This window comes from Marmota marmota, unplaced genomic scaffold (assembly GCF_001458135.2).
Source record: "Marmota marmota marmota unplaced genomic scaffold, marMar, whole genome shotgun sequence".
NCBI lineage: Eukaryota > Metazoa > Chordata > Mammalia > Rodentia > Sciuridae > Marmota > Marmota marmota.
Window position 1 is genome coordinate 1308732 of NW_026000221.1, and position 19251 is coordinate 1327982.

A 19251-nucleotide genomic window follows, 5' to 3' on the forward strand; every position below is an offset into this window, starting at 1 on the left:
TAGGAGTGTCCCTGGGGCTGCTATGCTGGGAACACCCAAGGGGCAAGAGCAGGAACTAGCAAGGATACAACTATAATAAATAACCTAAGTAAGAGATGGTGGCTCGTTAAGACTCGGGAAGAAGCAGGTCAGAAATTGGAAGATAAAACTTGGGGTTTGACAGTTACCTTTGGAAAAGCCTACCAAGACATAGGTCCAGAATTTAAAGGAAGGTCTGAACTAGGGGTTGCCACTTAGAATTCAACAAAAGGTAATATTATTAGCAGTAATCGAAACATAATGATGAAATCTAACACTACCACTTACTTACTAGTAACAAATTCTTTAGGATCTGGATCTTAGTTTCCATAACAAGACGAATTGAGAAGTGTCAACTGGTGATAGTGTGCAAGGTGAGGACCCTAAGCCAAGAACTGCATGAGCCCATCTCACGGGGGGAACCTTGCTGTGGAAACCGCGATCAGTTTGCGAAACTACGGCAAACACCCCAAACTCCCAAAGACTGCAAAAGGAAACGTGCTCCAGGTCCTGCACCTCCTCGCGGTCTGCGGCGTCTAAGCCTCGCGAGATTTGTCAGCCGGGCCCAATCCACGCCCACCCACGTCTCGCGATACCGAGGTGCAGGAGCCGCTCTCGACAGGCGAGGGCTTGCAGGAAAGATGGAGAGTCCGATGTTGGGTACAGTGGAGACTGCGGATAGCGGAGGGGCCGGGCCATGCACGAACTCGGAGGAGCGGGAGGGCCGGGAACCAGAGGGGGTGCGATTCGACCACGAGAGGGCGCGCCGCCTGTGGGAAGCAGTGTCCGGCACCCAGCCGGTGGGGAGGGAGGAAGGTGAGTCCCAGGTCTCACGGACTGGAAGCCCCTCACCCCTGCTCGGCTCGCAAGGAGTGGCGTAAGCGGCGGGCGGGACCTTGGACCGGCTCTGGGGTTCTTGTCACACCCACTGGCGCCCGGCCCGCCTCCTGGCGTGTTGCGCTGGAGCGCTCCAGGACTCGTGTCCGCAGCAGGACCCCATTGCACGAAGGTCCAGGACCCCTCACGCTCAGGCCCCGGGTCTTCCTCCCTCATTCCTCAGGCTCCTATCCTCCATGTACCAGAGCGCACCTTTCCCCAAACTCGAGAACTGTCCTCTCAGAGACCCACAGACCCTTCCTTGCTAAATTCGTGGCCGGCCCAAGTACCATTTCTCATCGTCCCAGTCTCCGGCATTCCACACTTGTAATGTCTCCTGCCTCCCTTTTTCTCTCAAGCCCTATACTTCTGAGACACGTAGAAGGTTTAACCTTCTCTAACCCAGGGCCTCACACGTTCAGACAAGCACGTGCCTCCTGCTATCTGAGCCCTGGTTTACCCCTGTTTCTAAGGTGTGTGGCTTCTGTCGCTGGGACCTTATTGTTACATGAGGGATAGGAGCCTGAGAAACTGACCCAGGTGTACTTTTAAGCTCCAGCTTCTTTGTATTTCACACTCCAAAAGCAAAGTTGTGTACCCAAGGCCACTTCAGGGGTCACTTCTAGGCTTCCCAGCTTGCTTGACTGGGTAAGATGAGAGAAAGAGGAGGATAGAAGAGCTAGCCTGACCTGGTTGTGTGACTCCCTGCACAGCACTTTCCAGAGAGGAACTGTATCTGGGCTTCTGTGCTAATCCTATCAGGTATCTTCAGGGAAATCATTTTTTCTTTACTGGTTTGTTTACTTACGGAGCAGACTACTCTTGGAAAGTCTAATATGTTTGTGAACTGAAAAATCCAATTTTATGAATTTTAATCATATCCAAGGAAGGTATTTTTTAATTTGAGTGTATACTTTTCCAGTCTAACAATTAGTCTAGCCTGACTCCTAAATTAATATGTATACTGTTTCTGAGCCTCTCATACTTTTAAATATGTTTGTAACAAAGTTGCCTCCTCCCCCCAGTTTTCCTTTCATTAATTTCACAGATGTTCACTGACTGTTCCCCAAGACTGAGCATCAAAGTTACAGAGACACGTAACACTAAGTTCTGGCTTTTCTTCTTTCTCTCTCTCTTTTTATTTTAATATTTTTTGTAGTTGTAGATGGACATAATGCCTTTATTTTATTTGTTTATTTTTATGCAGTGTTAAGGATCAAACCCAGGGCCTCACACGTTCAGACAAGCACAATGCCACTGAGCTGCAGCCCCAGCCACTGGCTTTCATTTTCTTATAGCACCCTCATTAAGTTATAATTTGTACACCATAATAAGTATACCACTCAGTAATTTTTACTGAAAGTGTAGAGTTGTATAGCCATAAAGACAGTCCAATTTTAGAACATATCCATCACCCCATTAGTTTCTTTGTGTTCCTTCACATTAAATCCTCACTCCCACCTCCTGACCTAGATAACCATTGATCTGTTTTCTGTCTCTTTAAATTTATCTTTCCTGGACATTTCATATAAACAGAATCATACAATATGTTATCGTTTGAATTTGACTTCTTTTAGCATGTTTTTGAGGTTTAGCCAAGTTGCAGTATGTATTAGTACCTTATTTCTTTTTATTACTAAATAGAATTTCACTGTATAAATACATATACCATATTTTATTTATCCATTCATTAGTTGTTTACATGTGGATTGTTTCCAGTTTGGAACTTTTATGAATAATGCTGCTATGAACATTTGTGCTTAAGTGGTTTATTGTTGTTGTTATTTTGTTTGTTTTCAAGGTCCTGGGAATTGAACTCAGGAGTTCAATTTACTTTACCCCTGAACTACATTGCCAGCCCTTTTATTTTTTGAGAGAGAGTCCCACCAAGTTGCCAAGGCTGGCCTTGAACTTGTGATCCTCCTGCCTCAGCCTTCTGAGTAAACTGGGGTTATAAGTATGTGCCACTTCACCTGGCTGTGCTCAATTTTTTGTGTGGACAAACATTTCTCCCTAGGAATGCAATTGCTGGGTCATATGGTTATTGGCCTTGGTGTATTTAATTTTGGGGGGAACTGTCAAATCATTTTCCAAAATGGTTTTATCCTTTTACAGCTCATCCATGAATATATGAGGACTTCCCTTTCTTTATATCCCCCCAGATATTTGTTATTGTTTTATCTTTACCATTCTAGCGTGTGAAGAATTATCTGATTTTCTTTCTTTTTTTTTTTTTTTTGATGCTGGGAATTGAATCCAAGGACTTGTGCATGCTAGATAAGCACTCTGTGTAATTGGATTATTTATCTTATTACTGAATCATAAGAGTTATTTTTATATTCTGAATACAAGTTCTTTATCAGGGATATAATTTAAATAAATTTCTTTTCTATGACTTTTGTTTTCTTCCAAACAGTGTCTTCTTTTTTTTTTTTTTTTTTTTTCCTTTTGGTACTGGGTATTGAACCCAGGGACTTACACATGCTGGGCAATTACTCTACCACTGAGTTACATCCCCAGCCCTTTTTTATTTTATTTTGAGACAGGGTCTCCCTTAATGCCCAGGCTAATCTGGAATTTACATTGCTTTAGCCTCCTGAGTAGCAGGGATTATAGGCATGTATCACCACACCTGGCTTCTATAAACTGTTTTGAGTTAATATTTTATGTATAGTATGGCGTAAGAATCTAAAATTTTTTTGCAGTTGTCTTAGCACAATTTGTTGGGTAGACTATCCTTATACCATTGAATCATCTTGATGCTTACAGTGAAAATCAATTGGCCATAAATGTAAGAGTTTATTTCTGGACTCTCAGTTTTGTTCCTTCCATCTATAAGCCTATCCTTGAGTCAATATCATACTATCTTGACTACTGTGACTATGTTAAGTTTTTTTTTTTTTAATATTTATTTTTTAGGTGTAGATGGATATAACACAATGCCTTTATTTTTATGTGGTGCTGAAGATCGAACCCAGGTTCTGCCTGCACTAGGCGAGCGCTCTACCACTGAGCCACAATCCCAGCCCCTATGTTAAGTTTTAATGTGTCAGTGTAAGTCCTCCAACTATGTTTCTTTCCCAAATTGTTTTGCCCATCCTTTTACATTTTTTTCCATTAAAAAATAAATTTTAGGATCAGCCTGTCAGTTTCTTTCTTTCTTCTTTCCCCTTCCTTCCTTGCTTCTTTCCTTCCATCCTTTCTTTTCCTTACAGGTTGGAATACTATTTAGCCAAGAAATTCAAACCCAAGACCATGCTAGGCATGTCCTCAGCCCCTGAGTTCTGTACACCCAGTTTGCAATTTCTGCTTTTAAAAGAATCTGCTTGGATTTATACAGCAGTTGCATTGAATTTATAGATCAATTTGCAAGAATTGCTGTCAAGACAAAATTGAGTCTCTGATATCTGGAAATAGAATGTTCATTTTTTATTAACATGTATTGTTACATATTAATGATGTTCAATGTAACATTTCAGCACATACATGTAGCATGTAATGACCAAATCTAGCCTCCCTTTTTTCTACCTTCCCCCCAGACACCCTTCCTAACTTCTAATTATCACTATTTCTACATTCAGGTCAACTTTTTTTTTTTAGCTTCCATATATGAGAGAAAAGATGCTGTGCTTATCTTTCTGTGCTTTGGTTATTTCACTTAAGACCTCAGTTCCATAAGTGTTGTCAAGATTTCATGACAAGATTTCATTCTTTTTATGGCTAAATAGTATTCCATTGAGTATATATTCCATATTTTCTTTATTCATGTGTTGATGGACACTTATGTTGTTGCCATACTTGGCTCTTGTGACTAGTGCTGCAAGCATACACAAGAGTGCAGACATCTCTCCTATATATAATTTCATTTCTTTTGGATATATACCCAGAAGCAGGATTGCTGGATCATATGAAGGTTTTATTTTAATTTTTTGAGTACCACCTTACATTTTTTCATAATGACTGTACTAATTTACATTCCCACCAACAGTGCACAGGGGTTCCTTTTCTCCTATGTATCCTTACCAGTACTTGTTAACTTGTTATCTGTTGTCTTTTTTCTTCTTCTCCTCTTCCTCCTCTTCCCCCCCTTCCCCTTCCATCTTCCTGGATTAAATAACAGGCCTCACACATGCTAAATAAGTGCCCTACCTCTGACCTACATCACCAAACCTTTAGTTTATTTTGAGACAGGGTCCAGGTTGCCCAGGCTAGTTTTCAATCTAATTGTGCCTCAGTCTCCTGAGTAGATAGAATTACAGAGTCTATCTTTGTATTTAGGGTTGTTTTTTTTTGTTTTGTTTTGTTTTTTGTTTCATGAAGACACATTTATTTAGATCTTGAATTTTTTTAGTAGTATTTTATATTGTAATTAAAAAATTAAAATGTATTGTACTGAAATTACATTGCAATTTCAATAGAAGTGGCTGGAGTGAACATTTTATCTCGGGGAAAGGGCATTTAGTCTTTCACCACTGAATATGTTAGCTCTGGCTTTTTCATAGGTGCCTTTATGAGGTTGACTCCTAAGTATCAGTCCTCAGAAGAGTTAAGTAGTGTCCACCTTTATCCTCTTTCCTGTGAATTAATCTTCCCTGTTGGATGAGAATATAAGGAAGAGGCTCAAGACAATTGCATTCCTTCTGAAGGAACTTCCCTTGGTCAAATAAGGAAACTTTAGAGGAACAGCCCCTGCCACCATCATCACATACCTCCCCCTCCCAACCCCCAGAACTCTTTTGGGAAAAAGGATCAAGATATGAGGGAAGGGTGGAATAGAGGATAGAAGAAGGTCAGAAAGACCTTGATTTTGAGGCCTTTCAAATTGTCTGAACAGATTAGTGATTTGTATTATTCTTCAAATCACTTATTGTGTAGAAGTCACCAGTGAAGTGGAGTATGGTGGTGCATGCGTGTAATCCCAGCAACTGAGGAGACTGAGTCAGGAGGATCACAAGTTTGAGATCAGGCTCAGCAACTTAGTGAGACCTTGTCCCAAAATAAAAAGGGCTGGGAATGTAGCTCAGTGGAATGTAGCCTTTGGGTTTAATCCCTAATAATAAATAAATAAATAAGGACTGGGGTGTAGATCTTGGTAGAGTGCTTGTCTAGCATGTGTGAGGCCCTGGGTTCACTCCCTAGTAATGGGGGGCGAGCAATAAAAAGAAGTCACCAGTGAAGCTTCCTGGGCTTTTCTTTAAAAGAAGATATTTAATTATTTATTCAATTTACTTACTTAAGTTTACAGTTGGCCCTTTGTATGTGGAGGTTCCATATCTGCAGATTCAACCAACTGCTAATGGAAAATATTTAGGAAAAAAACATTGTGTCTAGGGGGTGGGGCTATAGCTCAGTGGTAGGGTGCTTACCTAGCACAGGTGATGCACTGGGTTCGATCCTCAGCACCACATAAAAAGTAAATAAATAAAGTTATAAAAAAAATTTGTAATTGTGTCTGTATTGAACACACAGACTTTTTTTCTTTATTCCACAAATAAGAGTATAACAACTGTTTACTTAGTATTTACATTGTATTAGGTATTATAAGTAATCTAGGAATGATTTAAAATATATAGGAGAATATGTTTCGGTTCTATGTAGATACAGCTGTTTCCCAGACCTCTGCCAGGGACCTGACCCTGGGGGTCCCTATGGACCAAATTAGGCCACCTACTACCTCAAAGAGAGAAAAGTGGTGAAGTATGAAAAGAGTTTAATTCAGTATGGGCCATATTGGGAAGATGGTGAAAGCTATATTCCCCATAATGACAATTGCTCCAGGATTATACAGGGCAAGGACAAAAGCAGGTCCGATGGGGGTGTGCTGTATACTCAGACTGTGGTCTGGTAGATCAGCTGGCATCAGGGAAGCTAGGGAAATTGTTACTGCTTGGGGTTGGGGGAGTTAGTTTCTATTCCAGCCTGCAGACCACTGGAAAGGAGAGATAACTTAAAAAGTGAGAACAGGTTGGAGGGACAAGATGGAGTCAGTGGGCTGCCGTACCCTTCTCTAAGTCCCCTCTGATAGTGCTGAAAATTCTAGCCCACAGGCCCTCTATGGCCTGCTTGCCTACCTGCCAGCATTTCAGATGTGCCCAGATGGTGCATTTGAGCAGGTGAAATCAGTGCCAAGTTTCCTAATGAATATATTTCATATCAATAAAGTGGGTGATCTGGTTGTAATATATTGTTTTTCACAGGAATTAATAAATCTGTTTTCGTTTTGGATAAACATAAAAAAAAAAAAGATGGAGTCAATTAAAATAAGGACTATGTCATCCTTCATGAGGAGCAAAGGGCAATGGTATAGTTCCACTATGTCATTTTATAAAAGGGACTTGAACATATGAAGATTTTGGTATTCACGTCTGCAGTTCCTGGTTTGAATTTTGGTGGAGAGGGGCAGGTTTTGAAACCAGTCTTCTGAATACTGAAAAATGATTGTATTCAGATTTTTAAATTTCTTCTTGGGTCATTTCTGCAACTATCTAAAAATCTAAGTTGTCTGATATATTGGAAAAATTGTTCATATTATTCACTAACAATCCCTTAAATTTCTGCAGAGTTGTTAGTAACATGCCCATTTTTGTTCCTGGCTTTAATATTTATGTCTTTGTGTGTGTGTGTGTGTGTGTGCACGCGCGCTCCTAAGGAATGAACCCAGGGCCTGCCCTTGAGCACCCCCAGCTTTTGTGAGGGGTTTTTTTTTGATCATTGTCTTTGTAAATGTAGGTAAGGTTTGCAAGATTTGTTGATCTTTTCTAGTTTCTAAGGTGAAAGTTTGTTGCTAATTTGAGACCTTTCTTTTCTGGTATAGATGTGTAAAATGATAAATTCCCCTCTTAAGCACTTATGGTTTTCATTTATGGTTCCTTCACAGCTCCATTGACCCTTGTAATTTCCTAAGTGACTAAAGGAATAAGAACTGTCTTTGTCAAAATATTTGTCCTTTTGTCCTTGTTTCCTAAAACAGCTCCAGAGCTATAGAGGTGAAAAATACTCTTTTATTTATTTCAAGTACATCTGAGTTTATGTTAATAAGGTGATTTTTGGAGAGTCCCTCGATAACCACAGGTTAAAGGACTAATTGCTAGGTGAACCAGCCATATACTCAGAGGGTTAGAACTCACAGCCCCTGCCATCCCCCAGGAGGGGAGAGAGGCTGAAAGTTGGCCAGTGATATAAATTAATCATGCCTACATAATGAAGCCTCCATAAAAAACCAAAAAGACTGAGTTCAAGGGCATACAGGAAGGTGAACCAGAGCACATCCACATGCCAGAGGATGGCACACCCAACTCCACAGAAATGGAAGCTCTGGTGCTTAAGATCCTTTTAGGCTCCCTGTATGTCTTATCTGCCTGTTTATTTGGATCCTTTAAAATATCCCTTATAATTCACCAGTAAACAGTGAGTGTTTTGTGAGCTACCTGAGCAAATTAATCAAATCTGAGGGAGGGGTTTGTAGGAACCCAAATTTGTAGTCCAAAGCACTGGTAAAACAACCTGGAGCTTGTGATAAATAGGAATCAGAAGGGGGGGGGGCATTCTGTAGTAGTACTGAGCCTTCAATTTTCTGTGAGATATTGTTACCAAAAGCTCAGTCCTTGTCCCCAAGGCCAATCCAATAATGACACAGTTTTGAAAAAAAGGAAAAAGATGGTTCATTGCTTTACTAGCAAAGAAGAAGCACAGGGGACTCCTGTTCCACAGGCTGAAATTCTGCTCATAGGGGAACGGAGGGCTTTTAAATCTCTTAAAAGGCTGTATTCGAAGTGTGCCCTAGGGTGGGGTGAGGGGGGTGGGGTCATCCCAAGTGCACCCTGTCCTTTGTTATTTTGAGAGACAGTCACTTCCTGCATCTTCCTGTAGTGGGTGTGTGCTCAAGCACAGATAACTGAAGGTAATCTTGTTCCTCACCCCCGGATTAGGGAGAGGAGAGGGAAAAGAGGAAAAGGAAAACATGTCCTTTTAAGCAGCAAGGGCTATATTTAAAAGGTAAAGTAGACCACTGTTACAATTTGACACCATCTCCAGGTAGAGAGTGTCAGAATTGATTTGAAATAGAGGGCTCAGCTGGTGTATGATTGCTTGTCTGGGGCGAAATTCCCATACATTTCGACACAGAAGCCATATTGTGTTACAGGAGTATAGAAGGAGAAACTGCTTTTGTTTTGTTTTTGTTTTTGTTTTTACAGAACATTGCTGTAGCTAGATCCCATAAGTGTATATTATGTTTTTATTACTGGAGTCCTTAGGCAAAGTCCCTAGTCTGGTGGTCCCAACAAACCAGGCCTGGACACCTGTCATGGTATGCCAATCAAAGAGTCTGAGCAGTGGTAAAAGCAAGAGAGGAGCTTTTAGTGGGCATGCTGGGAAGAACAGACATAGGGATCTAATGACCAAAAATCTGTCTTAAAGGGACTAATAGAAACTTTGACATTTTATTGGGAAGAACAAAGAAAAGCGTTGGGGGCTTACATGGCTGGGAGATTGCATAGCTAGCAGAATAAGTCCTCCTAGTCAGGCTGTGATCTGATTTATCATTTATCTCAGGGATTCTGGGAAGTTCATCATTACTTGAGGGGTGATTCGGTTCCCATCCTGACATGTTTGCTTCTGCTTAGGGGCCAGCCTCAGTTTGTCTAGTCATGTTTGTGCTTAGGGGGCAGTCTCATCTTGGAGTGATCTGTTCAAGGATCACCTATGTTTGGAGGTAGTTTCACTTCCTTGTCATAAAGATGCTTATCAACCAGACCTTTTGTTCCTGGAATCCAAGGTAACTATGGAGGAAGGTGACTCAGTTAAAAAAGCAAATGGAGACAGAGTGACAAAATGGTGTTGGGCCTTCCTTCAGTTTCATTTGTCAGTTCAAAATAATTTCTAATTTCCCTTGTAATTTGTTCTTTATACATGTTATTCAATTTCCAGATATTTGGAGATTTCCAAGATTTCCTTTGATTCTGGATTTTTTATTAAATTCCATTGTGTTCAAAAAACGTACTTAGTATGAATTTAGTTCTTTTAAATATGGTGAGACCCGATATGTCCTATCATGGAGAATGTTCCTTGTTGAAAAATCAACATATATATCAGAGTTGTTGGTCTTTAAATGTCAGTTGGTTTGAATTGATTGATAACATTATTATAGACTGTTAACTGATTTTCCAACTAGTTGTTCTATTGATAATTAAAAATGAGGTATTAAGATGGGTGTTGTGGCGCACACCTGTAATCCCAGCAATCCCAGCAGCTCTGGAGGCTGAGGCAGGAGGAACGCAAGTTCAAAGCCAGCAATTTAGTGAGGTCCTAAGCAACTTAGCAAGATCCCATCTCAAAATAAAAACAAAAAATAAGGCTGGGGATGTGGCTTAGTGGTTAAGCACTGTGGGTTCAATCCTGGTACCAACAAGAAAAAATAAATAAAAAAGAGGTGATTAAGCCAGATGGAGTAACACACATCTGTAATCCCAGCTACTCTGAAGGCTGAGGCAGGAAGATCAGAAGTTTTGAGATCAGCCTCGGCAACTCAGTGAGACCCTTTCTCGAAATAAATTGAAAAAGAGCTGGAGATGTAGCTGAGGGATAGAGTGCTTGCCTAAAATGTGCATGTGCAAGACTTTGGGTTTGAGTGGACTATTTAGACTATTTACATTTAATTATTTTTTTAAATTTATTTTTTAGTTGTAATTGGGCACAATACCTTTATTTATTTTTATGTGTTGCTGAGGATCAAACCCAGGGCCTCACACTTGCTAGGTGAGCACTCTACCCCTAAGCCACAACCCCAGCCTTTAGACTATTTACATTTAATTATTGATATGAAAATTAAATTTTCATTTTATTTATTTTCTTTCTGTTCTCTTCTTCCTTTACTGGCGTCTTTTATGTTACATATTTTTAGTCTGCCATTTTAATTCCTCTGTTGATTTTTTTTTTTGAGAGAGAGAGAGAATTTTTAATATTTATTTTTTAGTTTTCAGCAGACACAGCATCTTTGTATGTGGTGCTGAGGATCGAACCCGGGCTGCACGCATGCCAGGCGAGCGGGCTACCGCTTGAGCCACATCCCCAGCCCCTCTGTTGATTTTTTAAAATATTTTTTTTAGTTGTAGTTGGACACAATACCTTTATTTTATTTATTTATTTTTATGTGGTGCTGAGGATCGAACCCAGCACCTTGCACGCACATGCTAGGCAAGCACTCCACTGCTGAGCCACAACCCCAGCCCCTCCTCTGTTGATTTTTTTCAACTTTTTTATCTTTTAGTTTTTAAATGATACTCTAGTGATTGCAATATGGATCTTGACCCATCCCAGTCTACTTCAAATTAATGCTGACTTAATTCTCGCAAAATATAAAAATATTTCTCTAATATACCTCTATTCTGTATATTATTTTGTTTGTTTTGTTTTTCTAATATTGGGGATTAAACCCAGGGGTGCTTTACCACTGAGATACATCCCCAGCCCCTTTTTTTTTTTTTTTTTTTTTTGAGGCAGAGTCTCACTACCTTATGTAAATTATTATAATATTTGATAATAAACAACTACATTACAGATTCTTTATTTACTATACTCACATTTTATTGTAAGTTCTTATTTTTAAAAAACTTACTATTTGGGGCTGGTGCTATAGCTCAGTTGTAAAGCACCTGCCTCGCATGTGTGAGACACTGGGTTCCATCCTGGGTTCCATAAAAATAAATAAAGACATTGTGTCCATCTACAACTAAAAAAATACTTTAAAAAAATTACTATTTGATTTAATGGTAGAATGCTTGCCTGGCAGCTTGTAATCCCCAGTTCAATCCCAGCATCCCCCAAAATAAATAAAAACTTACTGTAGTTGGACACAGTGGTTCACCCCTATTGCAAGTTTAGGGCCAGGCTCAGCAACTAAGCAAGACCCTATCTCAAAATAAAAAGAATTAGGGATGTAGTTCAGTAATGAAGTGCCTCTGGGTTCAATCCCCAATATCAAAAAGAGAAGGAAAAAAAAAAAACTAAAACAGTATGCCATGTTGAACCAGTAGCAGCCTCATGATCTTTTTACCACACTTCTTGATTGCATCTAGAGATCACATCAAGTATTAACCCATACCCTCTAGGCCTATATAACTATATGATGTTCATGTAACAAGATTGCCTAACAGTGACTTTCTCAGAAAGTATCTCTGCCATTATGTGATACATGATTGTGTATTTATAGAGTTATACACCTATCACTACTGTCTTATCTCAAGAGCATTTTCATTACCCTAGGAGGAAACCTGTACCCAGAAACAGTCACCCCTGGCAACTTATCTTCTTTCTATCTCTATGGACTTGCTTATTCTGGATATTTCATGTAAATAAAATTGTATGATACATGGCTCTGTTAGCTTTCATCACTATGACAAAAACTTGAGATAAACAACTTAAAAGGAGGAAAGGTTTGTTTCAGTTCCTAGTTTTGGTTTCAGAGTTTTCAGTCCATGGGTGCTTGACCACATTTCTTTGGGCCTGTGGCAGGGCAGAATGTCAAGATAGGGAGTACGTAGAGAAAAGCTGTCACCCCATGGCAGCCAGGAAGCAAAAGAAAGACAGGAATGGGCCAGGGTCCCAGTATACTCTTTAAGGGAACACACCCCGATCACCTACTTCCTCCAACTAGACTCCACATCTTAAAGTTTCTTCCACCTCCCAGTAGCACCATCTACTGGGGACCATGCCTTCAGCACATGAGCTTTGGGGGGACATTTAAGATTCAAACCATAACAGTGGCCTTTGCGTCTGGCTTCTTGCCCTTATTGTAATATTTAAAAGTTACATTGGATATGGAGTTCTTGATTAATAATTTTGTTCTTTTTCACCACTTTCCGTATCCTTCTGTTGCCTTCTATCCTTCATTCTTTCAGAAGAGAGGTTAAATTATGAATTGAATTATTTTAGTATAAATGAGTTATTTGTCTTTTGCTGCTTTCAAGGTTTTCTTTTATCTCTTGACAGTTTGACTATGATGTATTTAGGTATAGATCTCTTAGTTTTTATCCTACTTTGGGTTCCTTGAGATTTTTGGATATGTTGGTTGTTTTTCATGAAATATAGGGAGTTTACAGACTTTTTTTTTTTTTTTAATTTTAACCCCTTTCTTTCTCTTCCCTCCTTCTGGCATTCTCCTTATGCATCTATTAGTGTATTTGATTCTTCCCCATAATCTCTGAAGCTTTGTTCATTATTCTTCAGTCTTTTTTCTCCTTGTTCTTATATTTGATATTTCTGTTGATCTATCTTGAAGTTCACTGATTCTTCTGCCACTTTTATATTCTGTTGAGCTTCTCTAATTAATTTTTCATTTAATATATTAGACTTTTAACTTCAGAATTTCCATTTGATTTTCTTTTATACATATCGTAAGTAGACAACTTTTAGTATCATATCATCAGTGCCCTTATGTTTGCTTTTTTAATGCCTTTTTCATTGAATAAAAATTTGAACTTCTTGACACTATCAACAATATGGATTCACAGAACAAATAGAAGTACCAGGGCTTGGTAGCCTTAATGTGGCCAACTCTCTGGTTTATTCTTGTAAGCTACCCTACCCATTAGACTATATTGCCTAACCATTGTCTCCATGGGTAGGTTATTATTCTAGGAGAGAGTTCTCCTAGAATCTTTTGTTATTTGCTGCTTTTAGCTGTAACTAAAAGCCCATTGCCTCTTAATAAGCCATAATAAGTAGGGGGTGATAAATAGATTTCATCCCTCTCAGAGGACTACCCGAAGTTGTTGGTAAATTTTCCTTTTTAGAGGGGGTAGAGTGGGATGCTAGGCAAGCACTCTGAGCTACATTCCCAATCCTATTTATTTATTTATGTAGATAGATAGCATGCCTTTATTTTATTCATTTATTTTTTAATGTGGTACTAAATATTGAACACAGTACCTCACATGTGCTAGGCAAGCACTCTGCCACTGAGCTATAGCCCCAGCCCTTATTTTTTTTCTGACTTAATATGACCTTTAACGTACAACACAAGTCAGATTTCAGAAATTAATTCACAATTTCATTTCAATAAATGTAACACCAATTGAAAATATCAGTAGATTAAAAGACATATGAATGTATAAAGTGTAACACAAAATTTTATCTTTGCTTTAAATATAGAACACTTAGAGACAATGATATTCATGACATTATTTCTACTAACAAAACCTGAGAAATAACCTAAATGTAAAAAAATAAAACAATGGTTAACTAAATTTGTGTGCATCTAGTTGAAATTTCCTGTGTTAAAAAGCAAGAATCTGGGGCTGGGGATGTGGCTCAAGCGGTAGCGCGCTCTCCTGGCATGCGTGCGGCCTGGGTTCGATCCTCAGCACCACATACAAACAAAGATGTTGTGTCCGCCAAAAAATAAAAAATAAATATTAAAGTTCTCTCCCTCTCACTCTTTAAAAGAATATGTTCTTTTAAAAAAAAAAAAAAAGCAAGAATCTGAAGACTTTTTTGGGGAGGAATGAACTGGGAATTGAACTTAGGAGCACTTGACCACTGAGCCACATCCACAGACCTATTTTTTATTTTATTTATTTATTTTTAAAATTATTTGTTTATTCTAATTTGTTATACATGATAGCAGAATGCAATTCATTTCATATTATACATATAAAGCACAATTTTTCAAGTCACTGTACACAAAGTATTTTCACACCATTCAAATCTTCATACATGTACTTAGGGTAAAGATGTCTAACTCATTTCACCGTCTTTTCTACCCACTAGCCCCTTTCTTTCCCCTCCCTCCCTGCTTTGCCCTATCTAAAGTTTCTCTATTCCTCCCATGCCCGCCCCATCGCCATTATGAGTCAGCATCCTCATATCAAAGAATACATTTGGTCTTTGGTTTTTTGGGATTGGCTTGCTTCACTTAGCATTATATTCTCCAGCTTCATTTACTTACTGCAAATGCCATGATTTTATTCTCTTTTAATGCAGAGTAATGTTCCATTGTGTATATGTGCCAAAGTTTCCCTATCCATTCATCTTCTGAAGGGCATCTAGATTGATTGCATAATTTAGCTATTGTGAATTGTGCTGCTATAAACATTGATATGGTGTCCCTGAAGTATGCTGATTTTAAGTCCTTTGGGTATAAACTGAGGAGTGGGATAGCTGGGTCAAATCCCAGCCCTTATTTTTTATTTTGAGACAGAATCTCTATAAGTTGCCCAGGTTGGCCTTGAACTTGCACTCCTCCCGCCTCAGCTGGGATCATGAGAATGCACCACCATGCCCAGTCATTCCCAGACCTTTTTAATTTTATTTTGAGACAGGACTTTGTTAAATTGCCCAGGTTGACCTTGAGCAATTTATTCCTGCCTCAGCCTCTCAGGTAGCTGGGATTAAAGGCATACATCACTGGAACTGGCTGAATTGCATGTTCTAAGGTCACATCAAGGCTCAAGGAATAGCAAGCAAAGTTTACTATTAATTGTAATATAGGAGGTGGTTTAATCATTCTGTGACCAATCATCCTAGCTCTAAGTCAACCTAAGGCAACTTAAGGTACCATAGTCACCCAAAGATAGTGATCACTTTGTCTCCCAGATGCCACTTCCCATAAATTTATTAAGTCTTTGAATTATCTTCCTTTGGGGATGAGGGTACTGGGAGTTGATCCCTGGTCCTCATGCATGGTAAGTACATGCTGTACCCCTGAACTGTTCCATCACTACCACCACCCCGCTGCACACCTTATGAATTATCTTGCTGTCTGTGTTAGTCAACTTTTTGTTGCATCACCAAAATTACCAACAAGAACAACTTAGAGGGCTTGGGGATTTAGCTCAGTGGAAGGGTGTTTGCCTAGTACGCACAAGGCCTTGAGTTTGGTCCTCAGCACTGAAAAAAGAAGAAGAAGAACTTAGAGGGGAGAAAGTTTATTTTAGCTCACAGTCCCAGAAGTTAAGTCCATGGTTAATCAAGTTCATTGCTCTGGGCCCTAGGTGAAACAGAACATCATGGCTGAAGAGTGTGGCAGAGGAAAACAGCTCACCTCTTGGCTGTCAAAGAGCACAGAGAAAAAGAGGAAAGAAGGAGCCACAGAGAAGATGAACCCTTTCAGAGCGTGCCCACAGTCACCCACCTCCTCTAGCTTTTCCCAATTTGCCTACAGTTACCACCCAGTCCATTCACACTAGGATAGACTGATTAGGTTTCAGCTCTCACAGTCCAATCATGTCACTTCTGAATATTCCTGCATTAAGATCGGAAGTTTGGGGGCTGGGACTGTAGTTCAGTGGTAGAGCACTTGCCTCACAGGTGTGAGACCCTGGGTTCGATTCTCAGTACCACATAAAAAATAAAGAAATAGAAAGATTTAAAAAAAAAAATAGGAGATTTGGGGGAACATTTCATATTCCAAATCATAACACTGTCTCACACTGGTTCTCTCTGTCTCTACTTCATTGACCCTGTGAAAATCTGCCTTATGCTTTATACTCTGATAGCCTGTACCCTAACACTTTCTAATTGGCTACAGAATGGATACAAATGAAATCCTATCAATCATAACTTCTCATAAGATTTAGAAAGTTGAAATGTAGTGCTTCTTGGCTATTGTTGCTGTTGGGGAAGGCCATGGAACCTTGAGCTCTTCCTTTATCAGTGGTCTAGCATCCATTCTCCAGCTTTATATGTTGAGGGGTAGGTTCCATTGATGATGAAAACTGAGAGGGCTGCCTTAGAGACCCTTATTAGCCTATTGGAACATTTACTCGTTATTCTGGAGGTCCAATCCAGTGCTGTCAGCCTACCTGGTGATTTTCTAAGCTGTATCAAACCATTTCTGCCTGTTGGATTACATGTGCATATCAGGGCAACAGGGATGTGCAGTCAGACATCTCAGAATTCTGATATTTGTGTAGGTTCTTTTCCCTCTGTAGGACTTCGCTTCCTTCAACTTCACAACTTCTCTCAGTTTTTATGGATCTGGAATTTGGAGAAGGCTTGGTTGCATAGTTCTCATTCAAGGTCTGTTACATATGCGCACTCTGATGGTGGCTGAAGTTGAAATAGCACAAGAATGGAGCTTCTTTTTGTATCACCAGGGCCTCCCTGTATAGTCTTCCTGCATGGAATAGTTTGGGCTTCTTCACAGCTTGGTGGCTTTAGTCGTCAAATTGTTCACATGATGGCTGAAGATTTCAAAAGCAAATATTCTCAATTTGGCTCTTTTTTGTCATTTTTTACTCCATATGTCTATGTTGCTTAGTGCTCAGCCACTGATTCCACAGATTTTTTCTAAATACCTGAAGGCAATAAGGCCTTACTTGGTCTTCTGTTGAATCTGTGTGTTGATAGGAAAGCATATTTAAAATTCAGGCCACTTTGAAGTTTGTCCTGTCTTTTATTTCCCCCTGGGCCATTTTGCATCTCTTTGAAGTGTTCATAGCCTTAAAATGGGCCAGGAGTGTATCTAACATGGGCCCTCTCACAGTCTCAGCCAGGGACATGCTTATCCCAACCATGACTACCGCTTCAGGTCAGTAGAGCCCTTGGCTCTTCCTGCCTCTGAGATCACCACTTCCACCAACTGCATGTATTGCAGCATAGAGGCCTCACCCACCATTTAGAACACAAGTGGTATTGCCCTTCCCTGGGGAAGTTATTGGTTCTCTTCCTGCTCCTCTCTGGCAGGACCTCTGCCCCTACTGAGTGCATGAGGAAATGAGATCAGCCCTGAGGGAAAGAAATCCACAGATCCCCACTGTTCTTACCCAAAGTACAACAGTTTTGGCTTTTTTTTTTTTTTTTTTTAAGTTGTAGTTAGACACAATACCTTTATTTATTTTATATCCCCCCCCCGCCCCCGCAGACACAACATCTTTGTTTGTATGTGGTGCTGAGGATCGAACCGGAGCCGCACGCATGCCAGGCGAGTGCGCTACCGCTTGAGCCATATCCCAGCCCCTTTATTTTATTTATTTTATTTTTTTATGTTGTGATGAGGATTGAACCCAGGGCCTCGCACTTGCTAGGTGAGCGCTCTACCACTGAGCCACAATCCACTCAAAGTTCAACAGTTTTTTCTTGTTGTTTGTTATGGGGGATGGAACCTGGGGGCACTCTACCACTGAGCTACATCCCCAGCCCTTTTTATTTTTTATTTTGAGACAGAGGACAGAGTCTTGCTAATGTTGCCAAGACTGACCTCAAACTTGTGAACTCCTGCCTCAGCCTCCCATATGGCTGGGACTACAGCTATGCACCACCACACCCAGCAGAGTAATCTTTTCAAAATATAAACCACCCAGGGCTTGTTGCCTCTCATTACACAAAGAATAAAATCTGAAGTTCATACTGCAATTTATGAGGTCTTACATTCATTCAGCATCATCTAGTAGGCTTCATGTTGCCTCTCCAACTTTTTCTCCTACCACTCTTCTTTTACCACACTCTAGCTACACTGGCCTTCTCTCCATTCCTTGAACATGCCACTCATCCCAGCCTCAGAAAGTGACTCAGGCAGGAACGTTCTTTTCCCCTACATCTTCTTGTGGCTGACACTTTCCTATGAGTCTTCACTAACTATCCTGCCCCCATCGTTTTCTACCAATTTACTTTGTTTCCACAGCATTTCTCATTCTCTATCATTATCTTGCTTATTTATTTACTCTTTACCTTATGTGCTTTATTTATTGTCATGGCCCCAGCACTAAATCCAGTGCTGGCATGGGCACGGCACTCTGAATACATAATGTGTGCATCATACAAGTGTACTCTCAGGCCAAAGGGTGGGTTCCAGCACAGAGTGTATTCATTTAGTAGGTATTAACCAAGTCCCTGCTTGTGGGTACAGTATTGTACTAAATCGTGGGGATACAGAGTCATAAATGGTGTGCCCCTTCCCTGTGTAGTCTATGGGAGTCAGATTCTGAATGTCCTCAAAAGGAGACCTATCTCCTTTAACAAAACAAAGTCTGGGGCTGGAGGTGTAGAGCAATGTTAGGGCACTTGCCTAGTGTGCCCAAGGTCCTGGTAGGATTCCCCAGCACCCTGTGGGTAGGGAGCAGGATCCAGAATCTCCAGGTGAGGAGGTGGTGGCTGGACTCTGACCCCTGTCTCATCTTTCCATTCTGTGGAGCTTCTTGCCTCTTTTAAAAAGCTGTGGCTCAGGCGATGTGCCATGGTGCATGCTTATAATCTTAGCAACTCAGAAGGTGAGACAAGAGGATCCTAAGTTCTAGGTCAGCAATTTAGTGAGGCCCTAAGCAACTTGATGAGAACCTGTCTCTAAATCAAATATAAAATAGGGCTGGGGATGTGGCTCAGTGGTCAAGTGCCCCTGAGTTCAATCCCTGGTATCAAAAA

The 19251-nt window shown here is 40.2% G+C and overlaps 1 protein-coding gene across 7 annotated transcripts in view; it reads left to right on the top strand.

Moving 5' to 3' along the window:
* The first annotated feature begins 607 nt into the window (after positions 1-607).
* Znf346 (zinc finger protein 346) overlaps positions 608-19251 on the top strand; it is a 54450-nt gene continuing 35806 nt past the window's right edge. For 3 of the 7 annotated variants that reach the window (XR_007343434.1, XR_007343435.1, XM_048792067.1), the window contains exon 1: positions 609-834. Coding sequence is in view for 5 of the 7 variants with exons in the window: in XM_048792067.1 (XP_048648024.1) it covers positions 660-834 (175 nt within the window). In the remaining 2 variants the exon portion in view is untranslated. Of the gene's footprint in view, positions 835-19251 lie in introns of all 7 variants that reach the window. The other 4 variants (XM_048792066.1, XM_048792068.1, XM_015488523.2 and 1 more) reach the window with 4 other exon arrangements.